Raw genomic sequence first — 24,287 nt, forward strand, 5'->3', positions numbered from 1 at the left:
TACTTACATTTTAATACATAAATCAAAAAATGCCCGAAACACTCAATGGATTGAACAATATTGACGTAACAGTACTTTTGGCCATGGTAAGTTAAAACTTTAATTTAAAAATATTTTCTTGAACTTGTTTTATTTGCAATTTAACATTTTATTTTATTACAGAGTATGAAAGAAGTCCTCAAATTTGAAGATAAATCTTTGGAAATTGTTGAAAAGAAACCAAATCTACGTTTGCGCCCACTTCGGAAATTGCGAGAAAGAAGCACAATTAACACGAAACATGAGCAGATCCCAACAACCAGAGGAACGAAACGTCCACGCAATACCGATTCGGAAAGGGAACCTCACCACGAAATTACTTTGCCAAATGGGAAAAAAATCGTGTAACCATGTTATTTCTACGATCGGAAAAGAAAACTCAAAGTGCTTGCAACGAAAACCTTCGAAAGAACGTTTTTTGAATAAATCAAAGCGCAAAAACAACGCTACACCTCTATGGTTAAAAGTAGTGAAAGAGAGGCACGGAATAGCCTGTCAGCAACAATTACGACAAACGACCGTGCTCCTTTAAGTCGCCATATATACTATTAACAAAACTACTTCGCTTCTTCCTTTCTGTGCAGTTGTTCCAATCTTACATTTAACTGTTCTTTTCTTTCTAAGACTTTTATTTCTTCCTTGCGCAATAAAATTACCTAATTTAAAATTGTATGGACAGTTTTAGTTTATTCGTAATAGACTAAGGTAGGGCGTTGGCAATGTATAGCAGGGAACTGCGAGTAAAAATCACCCCTTCGGAGAATCGAACCCCGGTTTCCGCGTCACATGCGTTGACACTTACCATTACACTAACGGTAAAAAATAAGTTTAGCGGTTTGAGATGCAGGTGTCTTCACATGTTATTCGGTTAATTCGGTATCTTTAGGCAAACATCTGCGCTAATAAAAAGAACTGTAAAATAATTATTTAATTAAAATGCGTATAGGTCTGGTTTTTAAGGTTTTAACCGACCACCTTGGTATTGTAACGGAAAATAATTAAATGTCATGATTAAGATAACATCCAAAAGTTTTTTACCAAGTAAATTAGAGGCTTGCTGGTATGCCATAAAAAATAATATGTGTTCATATCAAAATTGTATATATAATTATGGGAGTATAAAATATTGCCACGAGTGAGGATCGAACTCACGACCTTGAGATTATGAGACTCACGCGCTGCCTACTGCGCCATCGTGGCATTCCCAGTAATTTTGCTTAATATCTTACTAAAATTTCCAAATGAACCAACCGTAATACTAATGTGTTACTTTTTAAATTTCACTGTATTTACTGTGTTATGATTGTAGGCCTAAAACGTACAACACTTTTTGTGAAAGTTGTGTAAAAATTAGTCAGGTTCGGTATATCAATAAACATTACTTACAGGGTACTTACCTATAACAACAAACATGTAAGTTATAAAACAAAGTGAATACTCTAGCATTTCGCCCCACAGGATTAATAACAAATTTCGTTATCGGTTACCAGTATATTAGCAACTAAAACAACGCTACCAAATAGCTTTTCTAAAATATTTTTTAGTGTTTTTAACAGAACATGTACGAAACAACACGCAAGTTGACTATAGAACATAAGATAACTTACAATCCTCCGGAGCTTTCTTGTTAGGAATTGTCTGTTGTCCCGCCAGATAAATTTGTGGTTTGATGATAGCGTTGTTATTGAATATCTCAAAGTACCTAAACTAACTTAAGAGATAAATAGTTAATCAGTAGTGATAGTCCTTTGGTTAACTACAAATGCACGTAACAGATCTAAAAGCCAAATGTCGTGTTTATAAACTCAACGTCTAACCGTTACAATCACAGCAGTTTAACTACCGCTGTAACAACTATACTTACATTTTAATACATAAATCAAAAAATGCCCGAAACACTCAATGGATTGAACAATATTGACGTAACAGTACTTTTGGCCATGGTAAGTTAAAACTTTAATTTAAAAATATTTTTTTTGAACTTGTTTTATTTGCAATTTAACATTTTATTTTATTACAGAGTATGAAAGAAGTCCTCAAATTTGAAGATAAATCTTTGGAAATTGTTGAAAAGAAACCAAATCTACGTTTGCGCCCACTTCGGAAATTGCGAGAAAGAAGCACAATTAACACGAAACATGAGCAGATCCCAACAACCAGAGGAACGAAACGTCCACGCAATACCGATTCGGAAAGGGAACCTCACCACGAAATTACTTTGCCAAATGGGAAAAAATCGTGTAACCATGTTATTTCTACGATCGGAAAAGAAAACTCAAAGTGCTTGCAACGAAAAACCTTCGAAAGAACGTTTTTTGAATAAATCAAAGCGCAAAAACAACGCTACACCTCTATGGTTAAAAGTAGTGAAAGAGAGGCACGGAATAGCCTGTCAGCAACAATTACGACAAACGACCGTGCTCCTTTAAGTCGCCATATATACTATTAACAAAACTACTTCGCTTCTTCCTTTCTGTGCAGTTGTTCCAATCTTACATTTAACTGTTCTTTTCTTTCTAAGACTTTTATTTCTTCCTTGCGCAATAAAATTACCTAATTTAAAATTGTATGGACAGTTTTAGTTTATTCGTAATAGACTAAGGTAGAGCGTTGGCAATGTATAGCAGGGAACTGCGAGTAAAAATCACCCCTTCGGAGAATCGAACCCCGGTTTCCGCGTCACATGCGTTGACACTTACCATTACACTAACGGTAAAAAATAAGTTTAGCGGTTTGAGATGCAGGTGTCTTCACATGTTATTCGGTTAATTCGGTATCTTTAGGCAAACATCTGCGCTAATAAAAAGAACTGTAAAATATTTATTTAATTAAAATGCGTATAGGTCTGGTTTTTAAGGTTTTAACCGACCACCTTGGTATTGTAACGGAAAATAATTAAATATCATGATTAAGATAACATCCAAAAGTTTTTTACCAAGTAAATTAGAGGCTTGCTGGTATGCCATAAAAAATAATATGTGTTCATATCAAAATTGTATATATAATTATGGGAGTATAAAATATTGCCACGAGTGAGGATCGAACTCACGACCTTGAGATTATGAGACTCACGCGCTGCCTACTGCGCCATCGTGGCATTCCCAGTAATTTTGCTTAATATCTTACTAAAATTTCCAAATGAACCAACCGTAATACTAATGTGTTACTTTTTAAATTTCACTGTATTTACTGTGTTATGATTGTAGGCCTAAAACGTACAACACTTTTTGTGAAAGTTGTGTAAAAATTAGTCAGGTTCGGTATATCAATAAACATTACTTACAGGGTACTTACCTATAACAACAAACATGTAAGTTATAAAACAAAGTGAATACTCTAGCATTTCGCCCACAGGATTAATAACAAATTTCGTTATCGGTTACCAGTATATTAGCAACTAAAACAACGCTACCAAATAGCTTTTCTAAAATATTTTTTATTGTTTTAACAGAACATGTACGAAACAACACGCAAGTTGACTATAGAACATAAGATAACTTACAATCCTCCGGAGCTTTCTTGTTAGGAATTGTCTGTTGTCCCGCCAGATAAATTTGTGGTTTGATGATAGCGTTGTTATTGAATATCTCAAAGTACCTAAACTAACTTAAGAGATAAATAGTTAATCAGTAGTGATAGTCCTTTGGTTAACTACAAATGCACGTAACAGATCTAAAAGCCAAATGTCGTGTTTATAAACTCAACGTCTAACCGTTACAATCACAACAGTTTAACTACCGCTGTAACAACTATACTTACATTTTAATACATAAATCAAAAAATGCCCGAAACACTTAATGGATTGAACAATATTGACGTAACAGTACTTTTGGCCATGGTAAGTTAAAACTTTAATTTAAAAATATTTTTTTTGAACTTGTTTTATTTGCAATTTAACATTTTATTTTATTACAGAGTATGAAAGAAGTCCTCAAATTTGAAGATAAATCTTTGGAAATTGTTGAAAAGAAACCAAATCTACGTTTGCGCCCACTTCGGAAACTGCGAGAAAGAAGCACAATTAACACGAAACATGAGCAGATCCCAACAACCAGAGGAACGAAACGTCCACGCAATACCGATTCGGAAAGGGAACCTCACCACGAAATTGCTTTGCCAAATGGGAAAAAATCGTGTAACCATGTTATTTCTACGATCGGAAAAGAAAACTCAAAGTGCTTGCAACGAAAACCTTCGAAAAAACGTTTTTTGAATAAATCAAAGCGCAAAAACAACGCTACACCTCTATGGTTAAAAGTAGTGAAAGAGAGGCACGGAATAGCCTGTCAGCAACAATTACGACAAACGACCATGCTCCTTTAAGTCGCCATATATACTATTAACAAAACTACTTCGCTTCTTCCTTTCTGTGCAGTTGTTCCAATCTTACATTTAACTGTTCTTTTCTTTCTAAGACTTTTATTTCTTCCTTGCGCAATAAAATTACCTAACTTAAAATTGTATGGACAGTTTTAGTTTATTCGTAATAGACTAAGGTAGAGCGTTGGCAATGTATAGCAGGAAACTGCGAGTAAAAATCTCCCCTTCGGAGAATCGAACCCCGGTTTCCGCGTCACAGGCGTTGACACTTACCATTACACTAACGGTAAAAAATAAGTTAAGCTGTTTGAGATGCAGGTGTGTTCACATGTTATTCGGTTAATTCGGTATCTTTAGGCAAACATCTGCGCTAATAAAAAGAACTGTAAAATATTTATTTAATTAAAATGCGTATAGGTCTGGTTTTTAAGGTTTTAACCGACCACCTTGGTATTGTAACGGAAAATAATTAAATATCATGATTAAGATAACATCCAAAAGTTTTTTACCAAGTAAATTAGAGGCTTGCTGGTATGCCATAAAAAATAATATGTGTTCATATCAAAATTGTATATATAATTATGGGAGTATAAAATATTGCCACGAGTGAGGATCGAACTCACGACCTTGAGATTATGAGACTCACGCGCTGCCTACTGCGCCATCGTGGCATTCCCAGTAATTTTGCTTAATATCTTACTAAAATTTCCAAATAAACCAACCGTAATACTAATGTGTTACTTTTTAAATTTCACTGTATTTACTGTGTTATGATTGTAGGCCCAAAACGTACAACACTTTTTGTGAAAGTTGTGTAAAAATTAGTCAGGTTCGGTATATCAATAAACATTACTTATAGGGTACTTACCTATAACAACAAACATGTAAGTTATAAAACAAAGTGAATACTCTAGCATTTCGCCCCACAGGATTAATAACAAATTTCGTTATCGGTTACCAGTATATTAGCAACTAAAACAACGCTACCAAATAGCTTTTCTAAAATATTTTTTATTGTTTTAACAGAACATGTACGAAACAACACGCAAGTTGACTATAGAACATAAGATAACTTACAATCCTCCGGAGCTTTCTTGTTAGGAATTGTCTGTTGTCCCGCCAGATAAATTTGTGGTTTGATGATAGCGTTGTTATTGAATATCTCAAAGTACCTAAACTAACTTAAGAGATAAATAGTTAATCAGTAGTGATAGTCCTTTGGTTAACTACAAATGCACGTAACAGATCTAAAAGCTAAATGTCGTGTTTATAAACTCAACGTCTAACCGTTACAATCACAACAGTTTAACTACCGCTGTAACAACTATACTTACAATTTAATACATATATATAAAAAATGCCCGAAACACTCAATGGATTGAACAATATTGACGTAACAGTACTTTTGGCCATGGTAAGTTAAAACTTTAATTTAAAAATATTTTTTTTGAACTTGTTTTATTTGCAATTTAACATTTTATTTTATTACAGAGTATGAAAGAAGTCCTCAAATGTGAAGATAAATCTTTGGAAATTGTTGAAAAGAAACCAAATCTACGTTTGCGCCCACTTCGGAAACTGCGAGAAAGAAGCACAATTAACACGAAACATGAGCAGATCCCAACAACCAGAGGAACGAAACGTCCACGCAATACCGATTCGGAAAGGGAACCTCACCACGAAATTGCTTTGCCAAATGGGAAAAAATCGTGTAACCATGTTATTTCTACGATCGGAAAAGAAAACTCAAAGTGCTTGCAACGAAAACCTTCGAAAGAACGTTTTTTGAATAAATCAAAGCGCAAAAACAACGCTACACCTCTATGGTTAAAAGTAGTGAAAGAGAGGCACGGAATAGCCTGTCAGCAACAATTACGACAAACGACCATGCTCCTTTAAGTCGCCATATATACTATTAACAAAACTACTTCGCTTCTTCCTTTCTGTGCAGTTGTTCCAATCTTACATTTAACTGTTCTTTTCTTTCTAAGACTTTTATTTCTTCCTTGCGCAATAAAATTACCTAATTTAAAATTGTATGGACAGTTTTAGTTTATTCGTAATAGACTAAGGTAGAGCGTTGGCAATGTATAGCAGGGAACTGCGAGTAAAAATCACCCCTTCGGAGAATCGAACCCCGGTTTCCGCGTCACATGCGTTGACACTTACCATTACACTAACGGTAAAAAATAAATTTAGCTGTTTGAGATGCAGGTGTCTTCACATGTTATTCGGTTAATTCGGTATCTTTAGGCAAACATCTGCGCTAATAAAAAGAACTGTAAAATAATTATTTAATTAAAATGCGTATAGGTCTGGTTTTTAAGGTTTTAACCGACCACCTTGGTATTGTAACGGAAAATAATTAAATGTCATGATTAAGATAACCTCCAAAAGTTTTTTACCAAGTAAATACGAGGCTTGCTGGTATGCCATAAAAAATAATATGTGTTCATATCAAAATTGTATATATAATTATGGGAGTATAAAATATTGCCACGAGTGAGGATCGAACTCACGACCTTGAGATTATGAGACTCACGCGCTGCCTACTGCGCCATCGTGGCATTCCCAGTAATTTTGCTTAATATCTTACTAAAATTTCCAAATGAACCAACCGTAATACTAATGTGTTACTTTTTAAATTTCACTGTGTTATGATTGTAGGCCCAAAACGTACAACACTTTTTGTGAAAGTTGTGTAAAAATTAGTCAGGTTCGGTATATCAATAAACATTACTTACAGGGTACTTACCTATGACAACAAACATGTAAGTTATAAAACAAAGTGAATACTCTAGCATTTCGCCCCACAGGATTAATAACAAATTTCGTTATCGGTTACCAGTATATTAGCAACTAAAACAACGCTACCAAATAGCTTTTCTAGAATATTTTTTAGTGTTTAAACAGAACATGTACGAAACAACACGCAAGTTGACTATAGAACATAAGATAACTGACAATCCTCGGAGCTTTCTTGTTAGGAATTGTCTGTTGTCCCGCCAGATAAATTTGTGGTTTGATGATAGCGTTGTTATTGAATATCTCAAAGTACCTAAACTAACTTAAGAGATAAATAGTTAATCAGTAGTGATAGTCCTTTGGTTAACTACAAATGCACGTAACAGATTTAAAAGCCAAATGTCGTGTTTATAAACTCAACGTCTAACCGTTACAATCACAACAGTTTAACTACCGCTGTAACAACTATACTTACATTTTAATACATAAATCAAAAAATGCCCGAAACACTCAATGGATTGAACAATATTGACGTAACAGTACTTTTGGCCATGGTAAGTTAAAACTTTAATTTAAAAATATTTTTCTTGAACTTGTTTTATTTGCAATTTAACATTTTATTTTATTACAGAGTATGAAAGAAGTCCTCAAATTTGAAGATAAATCTTTGGAAATTGTTGAAAAGAAACCAAATCTACGTTTGCGCCCACTTCGGAAATTGCGAGAAAGAAGCACAATTAACACGAAACATGAGCAGATCCCAACAACCAGAGGAACGAAACGTCCACGCAATACCGATTCGGAAAGGGAACCTCACCACGAAATTACTTTGCCAAATGGGAAAAAATCGTGTAACCATGTTATTTCTACGATCGGAAAAGAAAACTCAAAGTGCTTGCAACGAAAACCTTCGAAAGAACGTTTTTTGAATAAATCAAAGCGCAAAAACAACGCTACACCTCTATGGTTAAAAGTAGTGAAAGAGAGGCACGGAATAGCCTGTCAGCAACAATTACGACAAACGACCGTGCTCCTTTAAGTCGCCATATATACTATTAACAAAACTACTTCGCTTCTTCCTTTCTGTGCAGTTGTTCCAATCTTACATTTAACTGTTCTTTTCTTTCTTAGACTTTTATTTCTTCCTTGCGCAATAAAATTACCTAATTTAAAATTGTATGGACAGTTTTAGTTTATTCGTAATAGACTAAGGTAGAGCGTTGGCAATGTATAGCAGGGAACTGCGAGTAAAAATCACCCCTTCGGAGAATCGAACCCCGGTTTCCGCGTCACATGCGTTGACACTTACCATTACACTAACGGTAAAAAATAAGTTTAGCGGTTTGAGATGCAGGTGTCTTCACATGTTATTCGGTTAATTCGGTATCTTTAGGCAAACATCTGCGCTAATAAAAAGAACTGTAAAATAATTATTTAATTAAAATGCGTATAGGTCTGGTTTTTAAGGTTTTAACCGACCACCTTGGTATTGTAACGGAAAATAATTAAATGTCATGATTAAGATAACATCCAAAAGTTTTTTACCAAGTAAATACGAGGCTTGCTGGTATGCCATAAAAAATAATATGTGTTCATATCAAAATTGTATATATAATTATGGGAGTATAAAATATTGCCACGAGTGAGGATCGAACTCACGACCTTGAGATTATGAGACTCACGCGCTGCCTACTGCGCCATCGTGGCATTCCCAGTAATTTTGCTTAATATCTTACTAAAATTTCCAAATGAACCAACCATAATACTAATGTGTTACTTTTTAAATTTCACTGTATTTACTGTGTTATGATTGTAGGCCCAAAACGTACAACACTTTTTGTGAAAGTTGTGTAAAAATTAGTCAGGTTCGGTATATCAATAAACATTACTTACAGGGTACTTACCTATAACAACAAACATGTAAGTTATAAAACAAAGTGAATACTCTAGCATTTCGCCCCACAGGATTAATAACAAATTTCGTTATCGGTTACCAGTATATTAGCAACTAAAACAACGCTACCAAATAGCTTTTCTAAAATATTTTTTATTGTTTTAACAGAACATGTACGAAACAACACGCAAGTTGACTATAGAACATAAGATAACTTACAATCCTCCGGAGCTTTCTTGTTAGGAATTGTCTGTTGTCCCGCCAGATAAATTTGTGGTTTGATGATAGCGTTGTTATTGAATATCTCAAAGTACCTAAACTAACTTAAGAGATAAATAGTTAATCAGTAGTGATAGTCCTTTGGTTAACTACAAATGCACGTACACTCTAAAAAAACTTGACGCAAAATGCTCAATCAAGTGCTTGATTGAGCGCATTTTTTCAATCAAGTCGCTTCGACCGAATCAAATTCGCGTCAAACGTCTAGATTCGAGAGAATCGCTCTTGGACTTACATCAAAATTTGATTCAGAGGAGCGACGCGAGAGAGTCACTCACTTCTTCTCGCCCTTATTACGTCACGCGGGAGCGCGCCAAATTTTAAACGGTCTTGAACAAAGTCTTTAGACTGTGGAAGTGTTACTTAATTCTAAGAGGAATCAGGTGTAATATCGCTTAAGTAAGATGAGAAAAATAACAATGCAGACGCAACATTGGTCAGTAAGTCTTAAATAAAAGTCACAGTAAAACACGAAAAGAAAACTCGTCAGAAGCTAAAGGTGAGCAATTTTAATACCATTTACAACGGTATGGTCTTACACACTTACTATATCTTTTGTTTAATTAACAGCACTCTAATGTGAAGCAACACCATTATAAATTCAACTATCGACGATTAGATTTCAAAATGAGTCATATATTACAACTCTACTGAAGAAAGATGACAAGCGCACGTTGCGTACCATAAAAGTTAAGTATGCATTTGTGTTTTTATATACAAAGTGGACATAGCATTATTTAATAGCATCCAAATACAAAACCATATTTTATGTTTTTAGACTTAGGCGTCACGACAACTGATTTTCCGAACTACCATCGTTTATACGAATGAATTACCGTCAACAGGGAATGTGAAAATTAGAACGTCGTTAATTCAAATTGGTGAGTATTAAGTAAACTTTTGTCGGAAAGGGTGTGTGGACTTATTCATTTAACTTGCTGCTTTCATTACAGACTGAATGTGATGTCAAGTGGAAACGTTTATGAGGGAGAAGTCCGTTCAACGTTTAATAAAGGAGAGAATTTCTTATCTGCGAGCTTTACTACTTAATACCTCAGCAATACCCCTGGGAATACGACGTTTTGACAGTCGTTTATAAACAACATTTTCTAACTTTTGTTGTGTTTTATGTTCCTTCCTATTTGTTGTCTTTCGTTGCGTATAATTTTCCACGTCAACACTTTATCTGCAGTGTTTATAATAACTTGTGTATGCTGTGCCAATTAAATAAAAAATACAAAACAAACATTTTTTACCCCAGAAATATATATGTAGAATTTTTCATACAAATCAAGTTTAAATCAAAATTTGATTGAGATCGGCCCATTTTAATGCTAAAAAATCGCTGAAACCGAGCGAAATTTTGACGTAAATTTGATTTAAAAAATTGCGTCAAGCACTTGATTCAAAAATTTTGCGTCAAAATTTGGTGTTGATTGAATTTGATTGAGATTTGATTGAACTTTTTTTACAGTGTAACAGATCTAAAAGCCAAATGTCGTGTTTATAAACTCAACGTCTAACCGTTACAATCACAACAGTTTAACTACCGCTGTAACAACTATACTTACATTTTAATACATAAATCAAAAAATGCCCGAAACACTTAATGGATTGAACAATATTGACGTAACAGTACTTTTGGCCATGGTAAGTTAAAACTTTAATTTAAAAATATTTTTTTTGAACTTGTTTTATTTGCAATTTAACATTTTATTTTATTACAGAGTATGAAAGAAGTCCTCAAATTTGAAGATAAATCTTTGGAAATTGTTGAAAAGAAACCAAATCTACGTTTGCGCCCACTTCGGAAACTGCGAGAAAGAAGCACAATTAACACGAAACATGAGCAGATCCCAACAACCAGAGGAACGAAACGTCCACGCAATACCGATTCGGAAAGGGAACCTCACCACGAAATTGCTTTGCCAAATGGGAAAAAATCGTGTAACCATGTTATTTCTACGATCGGAAAAGAAAACTCAAAGTGCTTGCAACGAAAACATTCGAAAAAACGTTTTTTGAATAAATCAAAGCGCAAAAACAACGCTACACCTATATGGTTAAAAGTAGTGAAAGAGAGGCACGGAATAGCCTGTCAGCAACAATTACGACAAACGACCATGCTCCTTTAAGTCGCCATATATACTATTAACAAAACTACTTCGCTTCTTCCTTTCTGTGCAGTTGTTCCAATCTTACATTTAACTGTTCTTTTCTTTCTAAGACTTTTATTTCTTCCTTGCGCAATAAAATTACCTAACTTAAAATTGTATGGACAGTTTTAGTTTATTCGTAATAGACTAAGGTAGAGCGTTGGCAATGTATAGCAGGAAACTGCGAGTAAAAATCTCCCCTTCGGAGAATCGAACCCCGGTTTCCGCGTCACAGGCGTTGACACTTACCATTACACTAACGGTAAAAAATAAGTTAAGCTGTTTGAGATGCAGGTGTGTTCACATGTTATTCGGTTAATTCGGTATCTTTAGGCAAACATCTGCGCTAATAAAAAGAACTGTAAAATATTTATTTAATTAAAATGCGTATAGGTCTGGTTTTTAAGGTTTTAACCGACCACCTTGGTATTGTAACGGAAAATAATTAAATATCATGATTAAGATAACATCCAAAAGTTTTTTACCAAGTAAATTAGAGGCTTGCTGGTATGCCATAAAAAATAATATGTGTTCATATCAAAATTGTATATATAATTATGGGAGTATAAAATATTGCCACGAGTGAGGATCGAACTCACGACCTTGAGATTATGAGACTCACGCGCTGCCTACTGCGCCATCGTGGCATTCCCAGTAATTTTGCTTAATATCTTACTAAAATTTCCAAATGAACCAACCGTAATACTAATGTGTTACTTTTTAAATTTCACTGTATTTACTGTGTTATGATTGTAGGCCTAAAACGTACAACACTTTTTGTGAAAGTTGTGTAAAAATTAGTCAGGTTCGGTATATCAATAAACATTACTTACAGGGTACTTACCTATAACAACAAACATGTAAGTTATAAAACAAAGTGAATACTCTAGCATTTCGCCCCACAGGATTAATAACAAATTTCGTTATCGGTTACCAGTATATTAGCAACTAAAACAACGCTACCAAATAGCTTTTCTAAAATATTTTTTAGTGTTTTAACAGAACATGTACGAAACAACACGCAAGTTGACTATAGAACATAAGATAACTTACAATCCTCCGGAGCTTTCTTGTTAGGAATTGTCTGTTGTCCCGCCAGATAAATTTGTGGTTTGATGATAGCGTTGTTATTGAATATCTCAAAGTACCTAAACTAACTTAAGAGATAAATAGTTAATCAGTAGTGATAGTCCTTTGGTTAACTACAAATGCACGTAACAGATCTAAAAGCCAAATGTCGTGTTTATAAACTCAACGTCTAACCGTTACAATCACAGCAGTTTAACTACCGCTGTAACAACTATACTTACATTTTAATACATAAATCAAAAAATGCCCGAAACACTCAATGGATTGAACAATATTGACGTAACAGTACTTTTGGCCATGGTAAGTTAAAACTTTAATTTAAAAATATTTTTTTTGAACTTGTTTTATTTGCAATTTAACATTTTATTTTATTACAGAGTATGAAAGAAGTCCTCAAATTTGAAGATAAATCTTTGGAAATTGTTGAAAAGAAACCAAATCTACGTTTGCGCCCACTTCGGAAATTGCGAGAAAGAAGCACAATTAACACGAAACATGAGCAGATCCCAACAACCAGAGGAACGAAACGTCCACGCAATACCGATTCGGAAAGGGAACCTCACCACGAAATTACTTTGCCAAATGGGAAAAAATCGTGTAACCATGTTATTTCTACGATCGGAAAAGAAAACTCAAAGTGCTTGCAACGAAAACCTTCGAAAGAACGTTTTTTGAATAAATCAAAGCGCAAAAACAACGCTACACCTCTATGGTTAAAAGTAGTGAAAGAGAGGCACGGAATAGCCTGTCAGCAACAATTACGACAAACGACCGTGCTCCTTTAAGTCGCCATATATACTATTAACAAAACTACTTCGCTTCTTCCTTTCTGTGCAGTTGTTCCAATCTTACATTTAACTGTTCTTTTCTTTCTAAGACTTTTATTTCTTCCTTGCGCAATAAAATTACCTAATTTAAAATTGTATGGACAGTTTTAGTTTATTCGTAATAGACTAAGGTAGAGCGTTGGCAATGTATAGCAGGGAACTGCGAGTAAAAATCACCCCTTCGGAGAATCGAACCCCGGTTTCCGCGTCACATGCGTTGACACTTACCATTACACTAACGGTAAAAAATAAGTTTAGCGGTTTGAGATGCAGGTGTCTTCACATGTTATTCGGTTAATTCGGTATCTTTAGGCAAACATCTGCGCTAATAAAAAGAACTGTAAAATATTTATTTAATTAAAATGCGTATAGGTCTGGTTTTTAAGGTTTTAACCGACCACCTTGGTATTGTAACGGAAAATAATTAAATATCATGATTAAGATAACATCCAAAAGTTTTTTACCAAGTAAATTAGAGGCTTGCTGGTATGCCATAAAAAATAATATGTGTTCATATCAAAATTGTATATATAATTATGGGAGTATAAAATATTGCCACGAGTGAGGATCGAACTCACGACCTTGAGATTATGAGACTCACGCGCTGCCTACTGCGCCATCGTGGCATTCCCAGTAATTTTGCTTAATATCTTACTAAAATTTCCAAATGAACCAACCGTAATACTAATGTGTTACTTTTTAAATTTCACTGTATTTACTGTGTTATGATTGTAGGCCTAAAACGTACAACACTTTTTGTGAAAGTTGTGTAAAAATTAGTCAGGTTCGGTATATCAATAAACATTACTTACAGGGTACTTACCTATAACAACAAACATGTAAGTTATAAAACAAAGTGAATACTCTAGCATTTCGCCCCACAGGATTAATAACAAATTTCGTTATCGGTTACCAGTATATTAGCAACTAAAACAACGCTACCAAATAGCTTTTCTAAAATATTTTTTAGTGTTTTAACAGAACATGTACGAAACAACACGCAAGTTGACTATAGAACATAAGATAACTTACAATCCTCCGGAGCTTTCTTGTTAGGAATTGTCTGTTGTCCCGCCAGATAAATTTGTGGTTTGATGATAGCGTTGTTATTGAATATCTCAAAGTACCTAAACTAACTTAAGAGATAAATAGTTAATCAGTAGTGATAGTCCTTTGGTTAACTACAAATGCACGTAACAGATTTAAAAGCCAAATGTCGTGTTTATAAACTCAACGTCTAACCGTTACAATCACAACAGTTTAACTACCGCTGTAACAACTATACTTACATTTTAATACATAAATCAAAAAATGCCCGAAACACTCAATGGATTGAACAATATTGACGTAACAGTACTTTTGGCCATGGTAAGTTAAAACTTTAATTTAAAAATATTTTTTTTGAACTTGTTTTATTTGCAATTTAACATTTTATTTTATTACAGAGTATGAAAGAAGTCCTCAAATGTGAAGATAAATCTTTGGAAATTGTTGAAAAGAAACCAAATCTACGTTTGCGCCCACTTCGGAAACTGCGAGAAAGAAGCACAATTAACACGAAACATGAGCAGATCCCAACAACCAGAGGAACGAAACGTCCACGCAATACCGATTCGGAAAGGGAACCTCACCACGAAATTGCTTTGCCAAATGGGAAAAAATCGTGTAACCATGTTATTTCTACGATCGGAAAAGAAAACTCAAAGTGCTTGCAACGAAAACCTTCGAAAGAACGTTTTTTGAATAAATCAAAGCGCAAAAACAACGCTACACCTCTATGGTTAAAAGTAGTGAAAGAGAGGCACGGAATAGCCTGTCAGCAACAATTACGACAAACGACCATGCTCCTTTAAGTCGCCATATATACTATTAACAAAACTACTTCGCTTCTTCCTTTCTGTGCAGTTGTTCCAATCTTACATTTAACTGTTCTTTTCTTTCTAAGACTTTTATTTCTTCCTTGCGCAATAAAATTACCTAATTTAAAATTGTATGGACAGTTTTAGTTTATTCGTAATAGACTAAGGTAGAGCGTTGGCAATGTATAGCAGGGAACTGCGAGTAAAAATCACCCCTTCGGAGAATCGAACCCCGGTTTCCGCGTCACATGCGTTGACACTTACCATTACACTAACGGTAAAAAATAAATTTAGCTGTTTGAGATGCAGGTGTCTTCACATGTTATTCGGTTAATTCGGTATCTTTAGGCAAACATCTGCGCTAATAAAAAGAACTGTAAAATAATTATTTAATTAAAATGCGTATAGGTCTGGTTTTTAAGGTTTTAACCGACCACCTTGGTATTGTAACGGAAAATAATTAAATGTCATGATTAAGATAACCTCCAAAAGTTTTTTACCAAGTAAATACGAGGCTTGCTGGTATGCCATAAAAAATAATATGTGTTCATATCAAAATTGTATATATAATTATGGGAGTATAAAATATTGCCACGAGTGAGGATCGAACTCACGACCTTGAGATTATGAGACTCACGCGCTGCCTACTGCGCCATCGTGGCATTCCCAGTAATTTTGCTTAATATCTTACTAAAATTTCCAAATGAACCAACCGTAATACTAATGTGTTACTTTTTAAATTTCACTGTGTTATGATTGTAGGCCCAAAACGTACAACACTTTTTGTGAAAGTTGTGTAAAAATTAGTCAGGTTCGGTATATCAATAAACATTACTTACAGGGTACTTACCTATGACAACAAACATGTAAGTTATAAAACAAAGTGAATACTCTAGCATTTCGCCCCACAGGATTAATAACAAATTTCGTTATCGGTTACCAGTATATTAGCAACTAAAACAACGCTACCAAATAGCTTTTCTAGAATATTTTTTAGTGTTTAAACAGAACATGTACGAAACAACACGCAAGTTGACTATAGAACATAAGATAACTGACAATCCTCGGAGCTTTCTTGTTAGGAATTGTCTGTTGTCCCGCCAGATAAATTTGTGGTTTGATGATAGCGTTGTTATTGAATATCTCAAAGTACCTAAACTAACTTAAGAGATAAATAGTTAATCAGTAGTGATAGTCCTTTGGTTAACTACAAATGCACGTAACAGATTTAAAAGCCAAATGTCGTGTTTATAAACTCAACGTCTAACCGTTACAATCACAACAGTTTAACTACCGCTGTAACAACTATACTTACATTTTAATACATAAATCAAAAAATGCCCGAAACACTCAATGGATTGAACAATATTGACGTAACAGTACTTTTGGCCATGGTAAGTTAAAACTTTAATTTAAAAATATTTTTCTTGAACTTGTTTTATTTGCAATTTAACATTTTATTTTATTACAGAGTATGAAAGAAGTCCTCAAATTTGAAGATAAATCTTTGGAAATTGTTGAAAAGAAACCAAATCTACGTTTGCGCCCACTTCGGAAATTGCGAGAAAGAAGCACAATTAACACGAAACATGAGCAGATCCCAACAACCAGAGGAACGAAACGTCCACGCAATACCGATTCGGAAAGGGAACCTCACCACGAAATTACTTTGCCAAATGGGAAAAAATCGTGTAACCATGTTATTTCTACGATCGGAAAAGAAAACTCAAAGTGCTTGCAACGAAAACCTTCGAAAGAACGTTTTTTGAATAAATCAAAGCGCAAAAACAACGCTACACCTCTATGGTTAAAAGTAGTGAAAGAGAGGCACGGAATAGCCTGTCAGCAACAATTACGACAAACGACCGTGCTCCTTTAAGTCGCCATATATACTATTAACAAAACTACTTCGCTTCTTCCTTTCTGTGCAGTTGTTCCAATCTTACATTTAACTGTTCTTTTCTTTCTAAGACTTTTATTTCTTCCTTGCGCAATAAAATTACCTAATTTAAAATTGTATGGACAGTTTTAGTTTATTCGTAATAGACTAAGGTAGAGCGTTGGCAATGTATAGCAGGGAACTGCGAGTAAAAATCACCCCTTCGGAGAATCGAACCCCGGTTTCCGCGTCACATGCGTTGACACTTACCATTACACTAACGGTAAAAAATAAGTTTAGCGGTTTGAGATGCAGGTGTCTTCACATGTTATTCGGTTAATTCGGTATCTTTAGGCAAACATCTGCGCTAATAAAAAGAACTGTAAAATAATTATTTAATTAAAATGCGTATAGGTCTGGTTTTTAAGGTTTTAACCGACCACCTTGGTATTGTAACGGAAAATAATTAAATGTCATGATTAAGATAACATCCAAAAGTTTTTTACCAAGTAAATACGAGGCTTGCTGGTATGCCATAAAAAATAATATGTGTTCATATCAAAATTGTATATATAATTATGGGAGTATAAAATATTGCCACGAGTGAGGATCGAACTCACGACCTTGAGATTATGAGACTCACGCGCTGCCTACTGCGCCATCGTGGCATTCCCAGTAATTTTGCTTAATATCTTACTAAAATTTCCAAATGAACCAACCATAATACTAATGTGTTACTTTTTAAATTTCACTGTATTTACTGTGTTATGATTGTAGGCCCAAAACGTACAACACTTTTTGTGAAAGTTGTGTAAAAATTAGTCAGGTTCGGTATATCAATAAACATTACTTACAGGGTACTTACCTATAACAACAAACATGTAAGTTATAAAACAAAGTGAATACTCTAGCATTTCGCCCCACAGGATTAATAACAAATTTCGTTATCGGTTACCAGTATATTAGCAACTAAAACAACGCTACCAAATAGCTTTTCTAAAATATTTTTTATTGTTTTAACAGAACATGTACGAAACAACACGCAAGTTGACTATAGAACATAAGATAACTTACAATCCTCCGGAGCTTTCTTGTTAGGAATTGTCTGTTGTCCCGCCAGATAAATTTGTGGTTTGATGATAGCGTTGTTATTGAATATCTCAAAGTACCTAAACTAACTTAAGAGATAAATAGTTAATCAGTAGTGATAGTCCTTTGGTTAACTACAAATGCACGTAACAGATTTAAAAGCCAAATGTCGTGTTTATAAACTCAACGTCTAACCGTTACAATCACAACAGTTTAACTACCGCTGTAACAACTATACTTACATTTTAATACATAAATCAAAAAATGCCCGAAACACTCAATGGATTGAACAATATTGACGTAACAGTACTTTTGGCCATGGTAAGTTAAAACTTTAATTTAAAAATATTTTTTTTGAACTTGTTTTATTTGCAATTTAACATTTTATTTTATTACAGAGTATGAAAGAAGTCCTCAAATGTGAAGATAAATCTTTGGAAATTGTTGAAAAGAAACCAAATCTACGTTTGCGCCCACTTCGGAAACTGCGAGAAAGAAGCACAATTAACACGAAACATGAGCAGATCCCAACAACCAGAGGAACGAAACGTCCACGCAATACCGATTCGGAAAGGGAACCTCACCACGAAATTGCTTTGCCAAATGGGAAAAAATCGTGTAACCATGTTATTTCTACGATCGGAAAAGAAAACTCAAAGTGCTTGCAACGAAAACCTTCGAAAGAACGTTTTTTGAATAAATCAAAGCGCAAAAACAACGCTACACCTCTATGGTTAAAAGTAGTGAAAGAGAGGCACGGAATAGCCTGTCAGCAACAATTACGACAAACGACCATGCTCCTTTAAGTCGCCATATATACTATTAACAAAACTACTTCGCTTCTTCCTTTCTGTGCAGTTGTTCCAATCTTACATTTAACTGTTCTTTTCTTTCCAAGACTTTTATTTCTTCCTTGCGCAATAAAATTACCTAACTTAAAATTGTATGGACAGTTTTAGTTTATTCGTAATAGACTAAGGTAGAGCGTTGGCAATGTATAGCAGGAAACTGCGAGTAAAAATCTCCCCTTCGGAGAATCGAACCCCGGTTTCCGCGTCACAGGCGTTGACACTTACCATTACACTAACGGTAAAAAATAAGTTAAGCTGTTTGAGATGCAGGTGTGTTCACATGTTATTCGGTTAATTCGGTATCTTTAGGCAAACATCTGCGCTAATAAAAAGAACTGTAAAATATTTATTTAATTAAAATGCGTATAGGTCTGGTTTTTAAGGTTTTAACCGACCACCTTGGTATTGTAACGGAAAATAATTAAATATCATGATTAAGATAACATCCAAAAGTTTTTTACCAAGTAAATTAGAGGCTTGCTGGTATGCCATAAAAAATAATATGTGTTCATATCAAAATTGTATATATAATTATGGGAGTATAAAATATTGCCACGAGTGAGGATCGAACTCACGACCTTGAGATTATGAGACTCACGCGCTGCCTACTGCGCCATCGTGGCATTCCCAGTAATTTTGCTTAATATCTTACTAAAATTTCCAAATGAACCAACCGTAATACTAATGTGTTACTTTTTAAATTTCACTGTATTTACTGTGTTATGATTGTAGGCCTAAAACGTACAACACTTTTTGTGAAAGTTGTGTAAAAATTAGTCAGGTTCGGTATATCAATAAACATTACTTACAGGGTACTTACCTATAACAACAAACATGTAAGTTATAAAACAAAGTGAATACTCTAGCATTTCGCCCCACAGGATTAATAACAAATTTCGTTATCGGTTACCAGTATATTAGCAACTAAAACAACGCTACCAAATAGCTTTTCTAAAATATTTTTTAGTGTTTTAACAGAACATGTACGAAACAACACGCAAGTTGACTATAGAACATAAGATAACTTACAATCCTCCGGAGCTTTCTTGTTAGGAATTGTCTGTTGTCCCGCCAGATAAATTTGTGGTTTGATGATAGCGTTGTTATTGAATATCTCAAAGTACCTAAACTAACTTAAGAGATAAATAGTTAATCAGTAGTGATAGTCCTTTGGTTAACTACAAATGCACGTAACAGATCTAAAAGCCAAATGTCGTGTTTATAAACTCAACGTCTAACCGTTACAATCACAGCAGTTTAACTACCGCTGTAACAACTATACTTACATTTTAATACATAAATCAAAAAATGCCCGAAACACTCAATGGATTGAACAATATTGACGTAACAGTACTTTTGGCCATGGTAAGTTAAAACTTTAATTTAAAAATATTTTTTTTGAACTTGTTTTATTTGCAATTTAACATTTTATTTTATTACAGAGTATGAAAGAAGTCCTCAAATTTGAAGATAAATCTTTGGAAATTGTTGAAAAGAAACCAAATCTACGTTTGCGCCCACTTCGGAAATTGCGAGAAAGAAGCACAATTAACACGAAACATGAGCAGATCCCAACAACCAGAGGAACGAAACGTCCACGCAATACCGATTCGGAAAGGGAACCTCACCACGAAATTACTTTGCCAAATGGGAAAAAATCGTGTAACCATGTTATTTCTACGATCGGAAAAGAAAACTCAAAGTGCTTGCAACGAAAACCTTCGAAAGAACGTTTTTTGAATAAATCAAAGCGCAAAAACAACGCTACACCTCTATGGTTAAAAGTAGTGAAAGAGAGGCACGGAATAGCCTGTCAGCAACAATTACGACAAACGACCGTGCTCCTTTAAGTCGCCATATATACTATTAACAAAACTACTTCGCTTCTTCCTTTCTGTGCAGTTGTTCCAATCTTACATTTAACTGTTCTTTTCTTTCTAAGACTTTTATTTCTTCCTTGCGCAATAAAATTACCTAATTTAAAATTGTATGGACAGTTTTAGTTTATTCGTAATAGACTAAGGTAGAGCGTTGGCAATGTATAGCAGGGAACTGCGAGTAAAAATCACCCCTTCGGAGAATCGAACCCCGGTTTCCGCGTCACATGCGTTGACACTTACCATTACACTAACGGTAAAAAATAAGTTTAGCGTTTGAGATGCAGGTGTCTTCACATGTTATTCGGTTAATTCGGTATCTTTAGGCAAACATCTGCGCTAATAAAAAGAACTGTAAAATATTTATTTAATTAAAATGCGTATAGGTCTGGTTTTTAAGGTTTTAACCGACCACCTTGGTATTGTAACGGAAAAATAATTAAATATCATGATTAAGATAACATCCAAAAGTTTTTTACCAAGTAAATACGAGGCTTGCTGGTATGCCATAAAAAATAATATGTGTTCATATCAAAATTGTATATATAATTATGGGAGTATAAAATATTGCCACGAGTGAGGATCGAACTCACGACCTTGAGATTATGAGACTCACGCGCTGCCTACTGCGCCATCGTGGCATTCCCAGTAATTTTGCTTAATATCTTACTAAAATTTCCAAATGAACCAACCGTAATACTAATGTGTTACTTTTTAAATTTCACTGTATTTACTGTGTTATGATTGTAGGCCCAAAACGTACAACACTTTTTGTGAAAGTTGTGTAAAAATTAGTCAGGTTCGGTATATCAATAAACATTACTTACAGGGTACTTACCTATAACAACAAACATGTAAGTTATAAAACAAAGTGAATACTCTAGCATTTCGCCCCACAGGATTAATAACAAATTTCGTTATCGGTTACCAGTATATTAGCAACTAAAACAACGCTACCAAATAGCTTTTCTAGAATATTTTTTAGTGTTTTAACAGAACATGTACGAAACAACACGCAAGTTGACTATAGAACATAAGATAACTGACAATCCTCCGGAGCTTTTTGTTAGGAATTGTCTGTTGTCCCGCCAGATAAATTTGTGGTTTGATGATAGCGTTGTTATTGAATATCTCAAAGTACCTAAACTAACTTAAGAGATAAATAGTTAATCAGTAGTGATAGTCCTTTGGTTAACTACAAATGCACGTAACAGATCTAAAAGCCAAATGTCGTGTTTATAAACTCAACGTCTAACCGTTACAATCACAACAGTTTAACTACCGCTGTAACAACTATACTTACATTTTAATACATAAATCAAAAATGCCCGAAACACTCAATGGATTGAACAATATTGACGTAACAGTACTTTTGGCCATGGTAAGTTAAAACTTTAATTTAAAAATATTTTTTTTGAACTTGTTTTATTTGCAATTTAACATTTTATTTTATTACAGAGTATGAAAGAAGTCCTCAAATTTGAAGATAAATCTTTGGAAATTGTTGAAAAGAAACCAAATCTACGTTTGCGCCCACTTCGGAAATTGCGAGAAAGAAGCACAATTAACACGAAACATGAGCAGATCCCAACAACCAGAGGAACGAAACGTCCACGCAATACCGATTCGGAAAGGGAACCTCACCACGAAATTACTTTGCCAAATGGGAAAAAATCGTGTAACCATGTTATTTCTACGATCGGAAAAGAAAACTCAAAGTGCTTGCAACGAAAACCTTCGAAAGAACGTTTTTTGAATAAATCAAAGCGCAAAAACAACGCTACACCTCTATGGTTAAAAGTAGTGAAAGAGAGGCACGGAATAGCCTGTCAGCAACAATTACGACAAACGACCATGCTCCTTTAAGTCGCCATATATACTATTAACAAAACTACTTCGCTTCTTCCTTTCTGTGCAGTTGTTCCAATCTTACATTTAACTGTTCTTTTCTTTCTAAGACTTTTATTTCTTCCTTGCGCAATAAAATTACCTAATTTAAAATTGTATGGACAGTTTTAGTTTATTCGTAATAGACTAAGGTAGAGCGTTGGCAATGTATAGCAGGGAACTGCGAGTAAAAATCACCCCTTCGGAGAATCGAACCCCGGTTTCCGCGTCACATGCGTTGACACTTACCATTACACTAACGGTAAAAAATAAGTTTAGCTGTTTGAGATGCAGGTGTCTTCACATGTTATTCGGTTAATTCGGTATCTTTAGGCAAACATCTGCGCTAATAAAAAGAACTGTAAAATAATTATTTAATTAAAATGCGTATAGGTCTGGTTTTTAAGGTTTTAACCGACCACCTTGGTATTGTAACGGAAAATAATTAAATGTCATGATTAAGATAACATCCAAAAGTTTTTTACCAAGTAAATACGAGGCTTGCTGGTATGCCATAAAAAATAATATGTGTTCATATCAAAATTGTATATATAATTATGGGAGTATAAAATATTGCCACGAGTGAGGATCGAACTCACGACCTTGAGATTATGAGACTCACGCGCTGCCTACTGCGCCATCGTGGCATTCCCAGTAATTTTGCTTAATATCTTACTAAAATTTCCAAATGAACCAACCGTAATACTAATGTGTTACTTTTTAAATTTCACTGTATTTACTGTGTTATGATTGTAGGCCCAAAACGTACAACACTTTTTGTGAAAGTTGTGTAAAAATTAGTCAGGTTCGGTATATCAATAAACATTACTTACAGGGTACTTACCTATAACAACAAACATGTAAGTTATAAAACAAAGTGAATACTCTAGCATTTCGCCCCACAGGATTAATAACAAATTTCGTTATCGGTTACCAGTATATTAGCAACTAAAACAACGCTACCAAATAGCTTTTCTAAAATATTTTTTATTGTTTTAACAGAACATGTACGAAACAACACGCAAGTAGACTATAGAACATAAGATAACTTACAATCCTCCGGAGCTTTCTTGTTAGGAATTGTCTGTTGTCCCGCCAGATAAATTTGTGGTTTGATGATAGCGTTGTTATTGAATATCTCAAAGTACCTAAACTAACTTAAGAGATAAATAGTTAATCAGTAGTGATAGTCCTTTGGTTAACTACAAATGCACGTAACAGATCTAAAAGCCAAATGTCGTGTTTATAAACTCAACGTCTAACCGTTACAATCACAACAGTTTAACTACCGCTGTAACAACTATACTTACATTTTAATACATAAATCAAAAAATGCCCGAAACACTCAATGGATTGAACAATATTGACGTAACAGTACTTTTGGCCATGGTAAGTTAAAACTTTAATTAAAAATATTTTTTTTGAACTTGTTTTATTTGCAATTTAACATTTTATTTTATTACAGAGTATGAAAGAAGTCCTCAAATTGAAGATAA

The 24,287-nt window shown here is 34.3% G+C and overlaps 10 protein-coding genes, 1 long non-coding RNA gene and 12 other non-coding genes across 23 annotated transcripts; 11 read left to right on the forward strand and 12 right to left on the reverse strand.

The window, feature by feature from the left end:
- Nucleotides 1-1,166: 1,166 nt before the first annotated feature.
- On the reverse strand, nucleotides 1,167-1,239 carry Trnam-cau (transfer RNA methionine (anticodon CAU)). The gene has a single exon. It is a non-coding gene; the product is annotated as a tRNA-Met (tRNA).
- A 1,824-nt stretch (nucleotides 1,240-3,063) lies between these two features.
- Nucleotides 3,064-3,136, reverse strand: Trnam-cau (transfer RNA methionine (anticodon CAU)). Its single transcript has one exon. It is a non-coding gene; the product is annotated as a tRNA-Met (tRNA).
- A 684-nt stretch (nucleotides 3,137-3,820) lies between these two features.
- Nucleotides 3,821-4,468, forward strand: LOC149723554 (uncharacterized). Its single transcript, XM_089893549.1, has 2 exons — nucleotides 3,821-3,877; nucleotides 3,955-4,468. The coding sequence occupies exons 1-2, from the start codon at nucleotides 3,821-3,823 to the stop codon at nucleotides 4,360-4,362; spliced, it is 465 nt and encodes a 154-aa protein (XP_089749675.1). The 3' UTR covers nucleotides 4,363-4,468.
- A 489-nt stretch (nucleotides 4,469-4,957) lies between these two features.
- On the reverse strand, nucleotides 4,958-5,030 carry Trnam-cau (transfer RNA methionine (anticodon CAU)). The gene has a single exon. It is a non-coding gene; the product is annotated as a tRNA-Met (tRNA).
- Nucleotides 5,031-5,093: 63 nt separating this feature from the next.
- LOC149723556 (uncharacterized) lies at nucleotides 5,094-6,667 on the forward strand. Its single transcript, XM_089893548.1, has 2 exons — nucleotides 5,094-5,773; nucleotides 5,851-6,667. Exons 1-2 carry the CDS (start codon nucleotides 5,717-5,719, stop codon nucleotides 6,256-6,258), a joined length of 465 nt encoding a protein of 154 aa, XP_089749674.1. The 5' UTR covers nucleotides 5,094-5,716; the 3' UTR covers nucleotides 6,259-6,667.
- Nucleotides 6,668-6,853: 186 nt separating this feature from the next.
- Trnam-cau (transfer RNA methionine (anticodon CAU)) lies at nucleotides 6,854-6,926 on the reverse strand. The gene has a single exon. It is a non-coding gene; the product is annotated as a tRNA-Met (tRNA).
- A 585-nt stretch (nucleotides 6,927-7,511) lies between these two features.
- LOC149723558 (uncharacterized) lies at nucleotides 7,512-8,195 on the forward strand. Its single transcript, XM_089893550.1, has 2 exons — nucleotides 7,512-7,658; nucleotides 7,736-8,195. Exons 1-2 carry the CDS (start codon nucleotides 7,602-7,604, stop codon nucleotides 8,141-8,143), a joined length of 465 nt encoding a protein of 154 aa, XP_089749676.1. The 5' UTR covers nucleotides 7,512-7,601; the 3' UTR covers nucleotides 8,144-8,195.
- A 543-nt stretch (nucleotides 8,196-8,738) lies between these two features.
- Trnam-cau (transfer RNA methionine (anticodon CAU)) lies at nucleotides 8,739-8,811 on the reverse strand. Its single transcript has one exon. It is a non-coding gene; the product is annotated as a tRNA-Met (tRNA).
- Nucleotides 8,812-9,379: 568 nt separating this feature from the next.
- On the forward strand, nucleotides 9,380-10,523 carry LOC149723560 (uncharacterized). Its single transcript, XR_016386909.1, has 3 exons — nucleotides 9,380-9,776; nucleotides 9,848-10,158; nucleotides 10,231-10,523. It is a non-coding gene; the product is annotated as an uncharacterized LOC149723560 (long non-coding RNA).
- A 347-nt stretch (nucleotides 10,524-10,870) lies between these two features.
- Nucleotides 10,871-11,536, forward strand: LOC149723561 (uncharacterized). The gene is made up of 2 exons (XM_089893545.1): nucleotides 10,871-10,927; nucleotides 11,005-11,536. The coding sequence occupies exons 1-2, from the start codon at nucleotides 10,871-10,873 to the stop codon at nucleotides 11,410-11,412; spliced, it is 465 nt and encodes a 154-aa protein (XP_089749671.1). The 3' UTR covers nucleotides 11,413-11,536.
- Nucleotides 11,537-12,007: 471 nt separating this feature from the next.
- Nucleotides 12,008-12,080, reverse strand: Trnam-cau (transfer RNA methionine (anticodon CAU)). The gene has a single exon. It is a non-coding gene; the product is annotated as a tRNA-Met (tRNA).
- A 642-nt stretch (nucleotides 12,081-12,722) lies between these two features.
- Nucleotides 12,723-13,307, forward strand: LOC149723563 (uncharacterized). The gene is made up of 2 exons (XM_089893546.1): nucleotides 12,723-12,822; nucleotides 12,900-13,307. The coding sequence occupies exons 1-2, from the start codon at nucleotides 12,766-12,768 to the stop codon at nucleotides 13,305-13,307; spliced, it is 465 nt and encodes a 154-aa protein (XP_089749672.1). The 5' UTR covers nucleotides 12,723-12,765.
- A 595-nt stretch (nucleotides 13,308-13,902) lies between these two features.
- Nucleotides 13,903-13,975, reverse strand: Trnam-cau (transfer RNA methionine (anticodon CAU)). Its single transcript has one exon. It is a non-coding gene; the product is annotated as a tRNA-Met (tRNA).
- Nucleotides 13,976-14,136: 161 nt separating this feature from the next.
- Nucleotides 14,137-15,611, forward strand: LOC149723565 (uncharacterized). Its single transcript, XM_089893544.1, has 2 exons — nucleotides 14,137-14,717; nucleotides 14,795-15,611. Exons 1-2 carry the CDS (start codon nucleotides 14,661-14,663, stop codon nucleotides 15,200-15,202), a joined length of 465 nt encoding a protein of 154 aa, XP_089749670.1. The 5' UTR covers nucleotides 14,137-14,660; the 3' UTR covers nucleotides 15,203-15,611.
- Nucleotides 15,612-15,797: 186 nt separating this feature from the next.
- On the reverse strand, nucleotides 15,798-15,870 carry Trnam-cau (transfer RNA methionine (anticodon CAU)). Its single transcript has one exon. It is a non-coding gene; the product is annotated as a tRNA-Met (tRNA).
- A 585-nt stretch (nucleotides 15,871-16,455) lies between these two features.
- On the forward strand, nucleotides 16,456-17,087 carry LOC149723567 (uncharacterized). The gene is made up of 2 exons (XM_089893547.1): nucleotides 16,456-16,602; nucleotides 16,680-17,087. Exons 1-2 carry the CDS (start codon nucleotides 16,546-16,548, stop codon nucleotides 17,085-17,087), a joined length of 465 nt encoding a protein of 154 aa, XP_089749673.1. The 5' UTR covers nucleotides 16,456-16,545.
- Nucleotides 17,088-17,407: 320 nt separating this feature from the next.
- On the forward strand, nucleotides 17,408-19,043 carry LOC149723568 (uncharacterized). The gene is made up of 2 exons (XM_089893543.1): nucleotides 17,408-18,497; nucleotides 18,575-19,043. The coding sequence occupies exons 1-2, from the start codon at nucleotides 18,441-18,443 to the stop codon at nucleotides 18,980-18,982; spliced, it is 465 nt and encodes a 154-aa protein (XP_089749669.1). The 5' UTR covers nucleotides 17,408-18,440; the 3' UTR covers nucleotides 18,983-19,043.
- Nucleotides 17,683-17,755, reverse strand: Trnam-cau (transfer RNA methionine (anticodon CAU)). The gene has a single exon. It is a non-coding gene; the product is annotated as a tRNA-Met (tRNA).
- Nucleotides 19,044-19,577: 534 nt separating the features above from the next.
- Trnam-cau (transfer RNA methionine (anticodon CAU)) lies at nucleotides 19,578-19,650 on the reverse strand. The gene has a single exon. It is a non-coding gene; the product is annotated as a tRNA-Met (tRNA).
- Nucleotides 19,651-20,292: 642 nt separating this feature from the next.
- On the forward strand, nucleotides 20,293-20,877 carry LOC149723571 (uncharacterized). Its single transcript, XM_089893551.1, has 2 exons — nucleotides 20,293-20,392; nucleotides 20,470-20,877. Exons 1-2 carry the CDS (start codon nucleotides 20,336-20,338, stop codon nucleotides 20,875-20,877), a joined length of 465 nt encoding a protein of 154 aa, XP_089749677.1. The 5' UTR covers nucleotides 20,293-20,335.
- Nucleotides 20,878-21,472: 595 nt separating this feature from the next.
- Trnam-cau (transfer RNA methionine (anticodon CAU)) lies at nucleotides 21,473-21,545 on the reverse strand. Its single transcript has one exon. It is a non-coding gene; the product is annotated as a tRNA-Met (tRNA).
- Nucleotides 21,546-22,014: 469 nt separating this feature from the next.
- On the forward strand, nucleotides 22,015-23,099 carry LOC149723573 (uncharacterized). The gene is made up of 2 exons (XM_089893552.1): nucleotides 22,015-22,285; nucleotides 22,363-23,099. Exons 1-2 carry the CDS (start codon nucleotides 22,229-22,231, stop codon nucleotides 22,768-22,770), a joined length of 465 nt encoding a protein of 154 aa, XP_089749678.1. The 5' UTR covers nucleotides 22,015-22,228; the 3' UTR covers nucleotides 22,771-23,099.
- Nucleotides 23,100-23,365: 266 nt separating this feature from the next.
- On the reverse strand, nucleotides 23,366-23,438 carry Trnam-cau (transfer RNA methionine (anticodon CAU)). Its single transcript has one exon. It is a non-coding gene; the product is annotated as a tRNA-Met (tRNA).
- Between the last annotated feature and the right edge of the window lie 849 nt (nucleotides 23,439-24,287).

This window comes from Ciona robusta, unplaced genomic scaffold (genome assembly GCF_009617815.1).
Source record: "Ciona robusta unplaced genomic scaffold, ASM961781v2 AP042745.1".
NCBI lineage: Eukaryota > Metazoa > Chordata > Ascidiacea > Phlebobranchia > Cionidae > Ciona > Ciona robusta.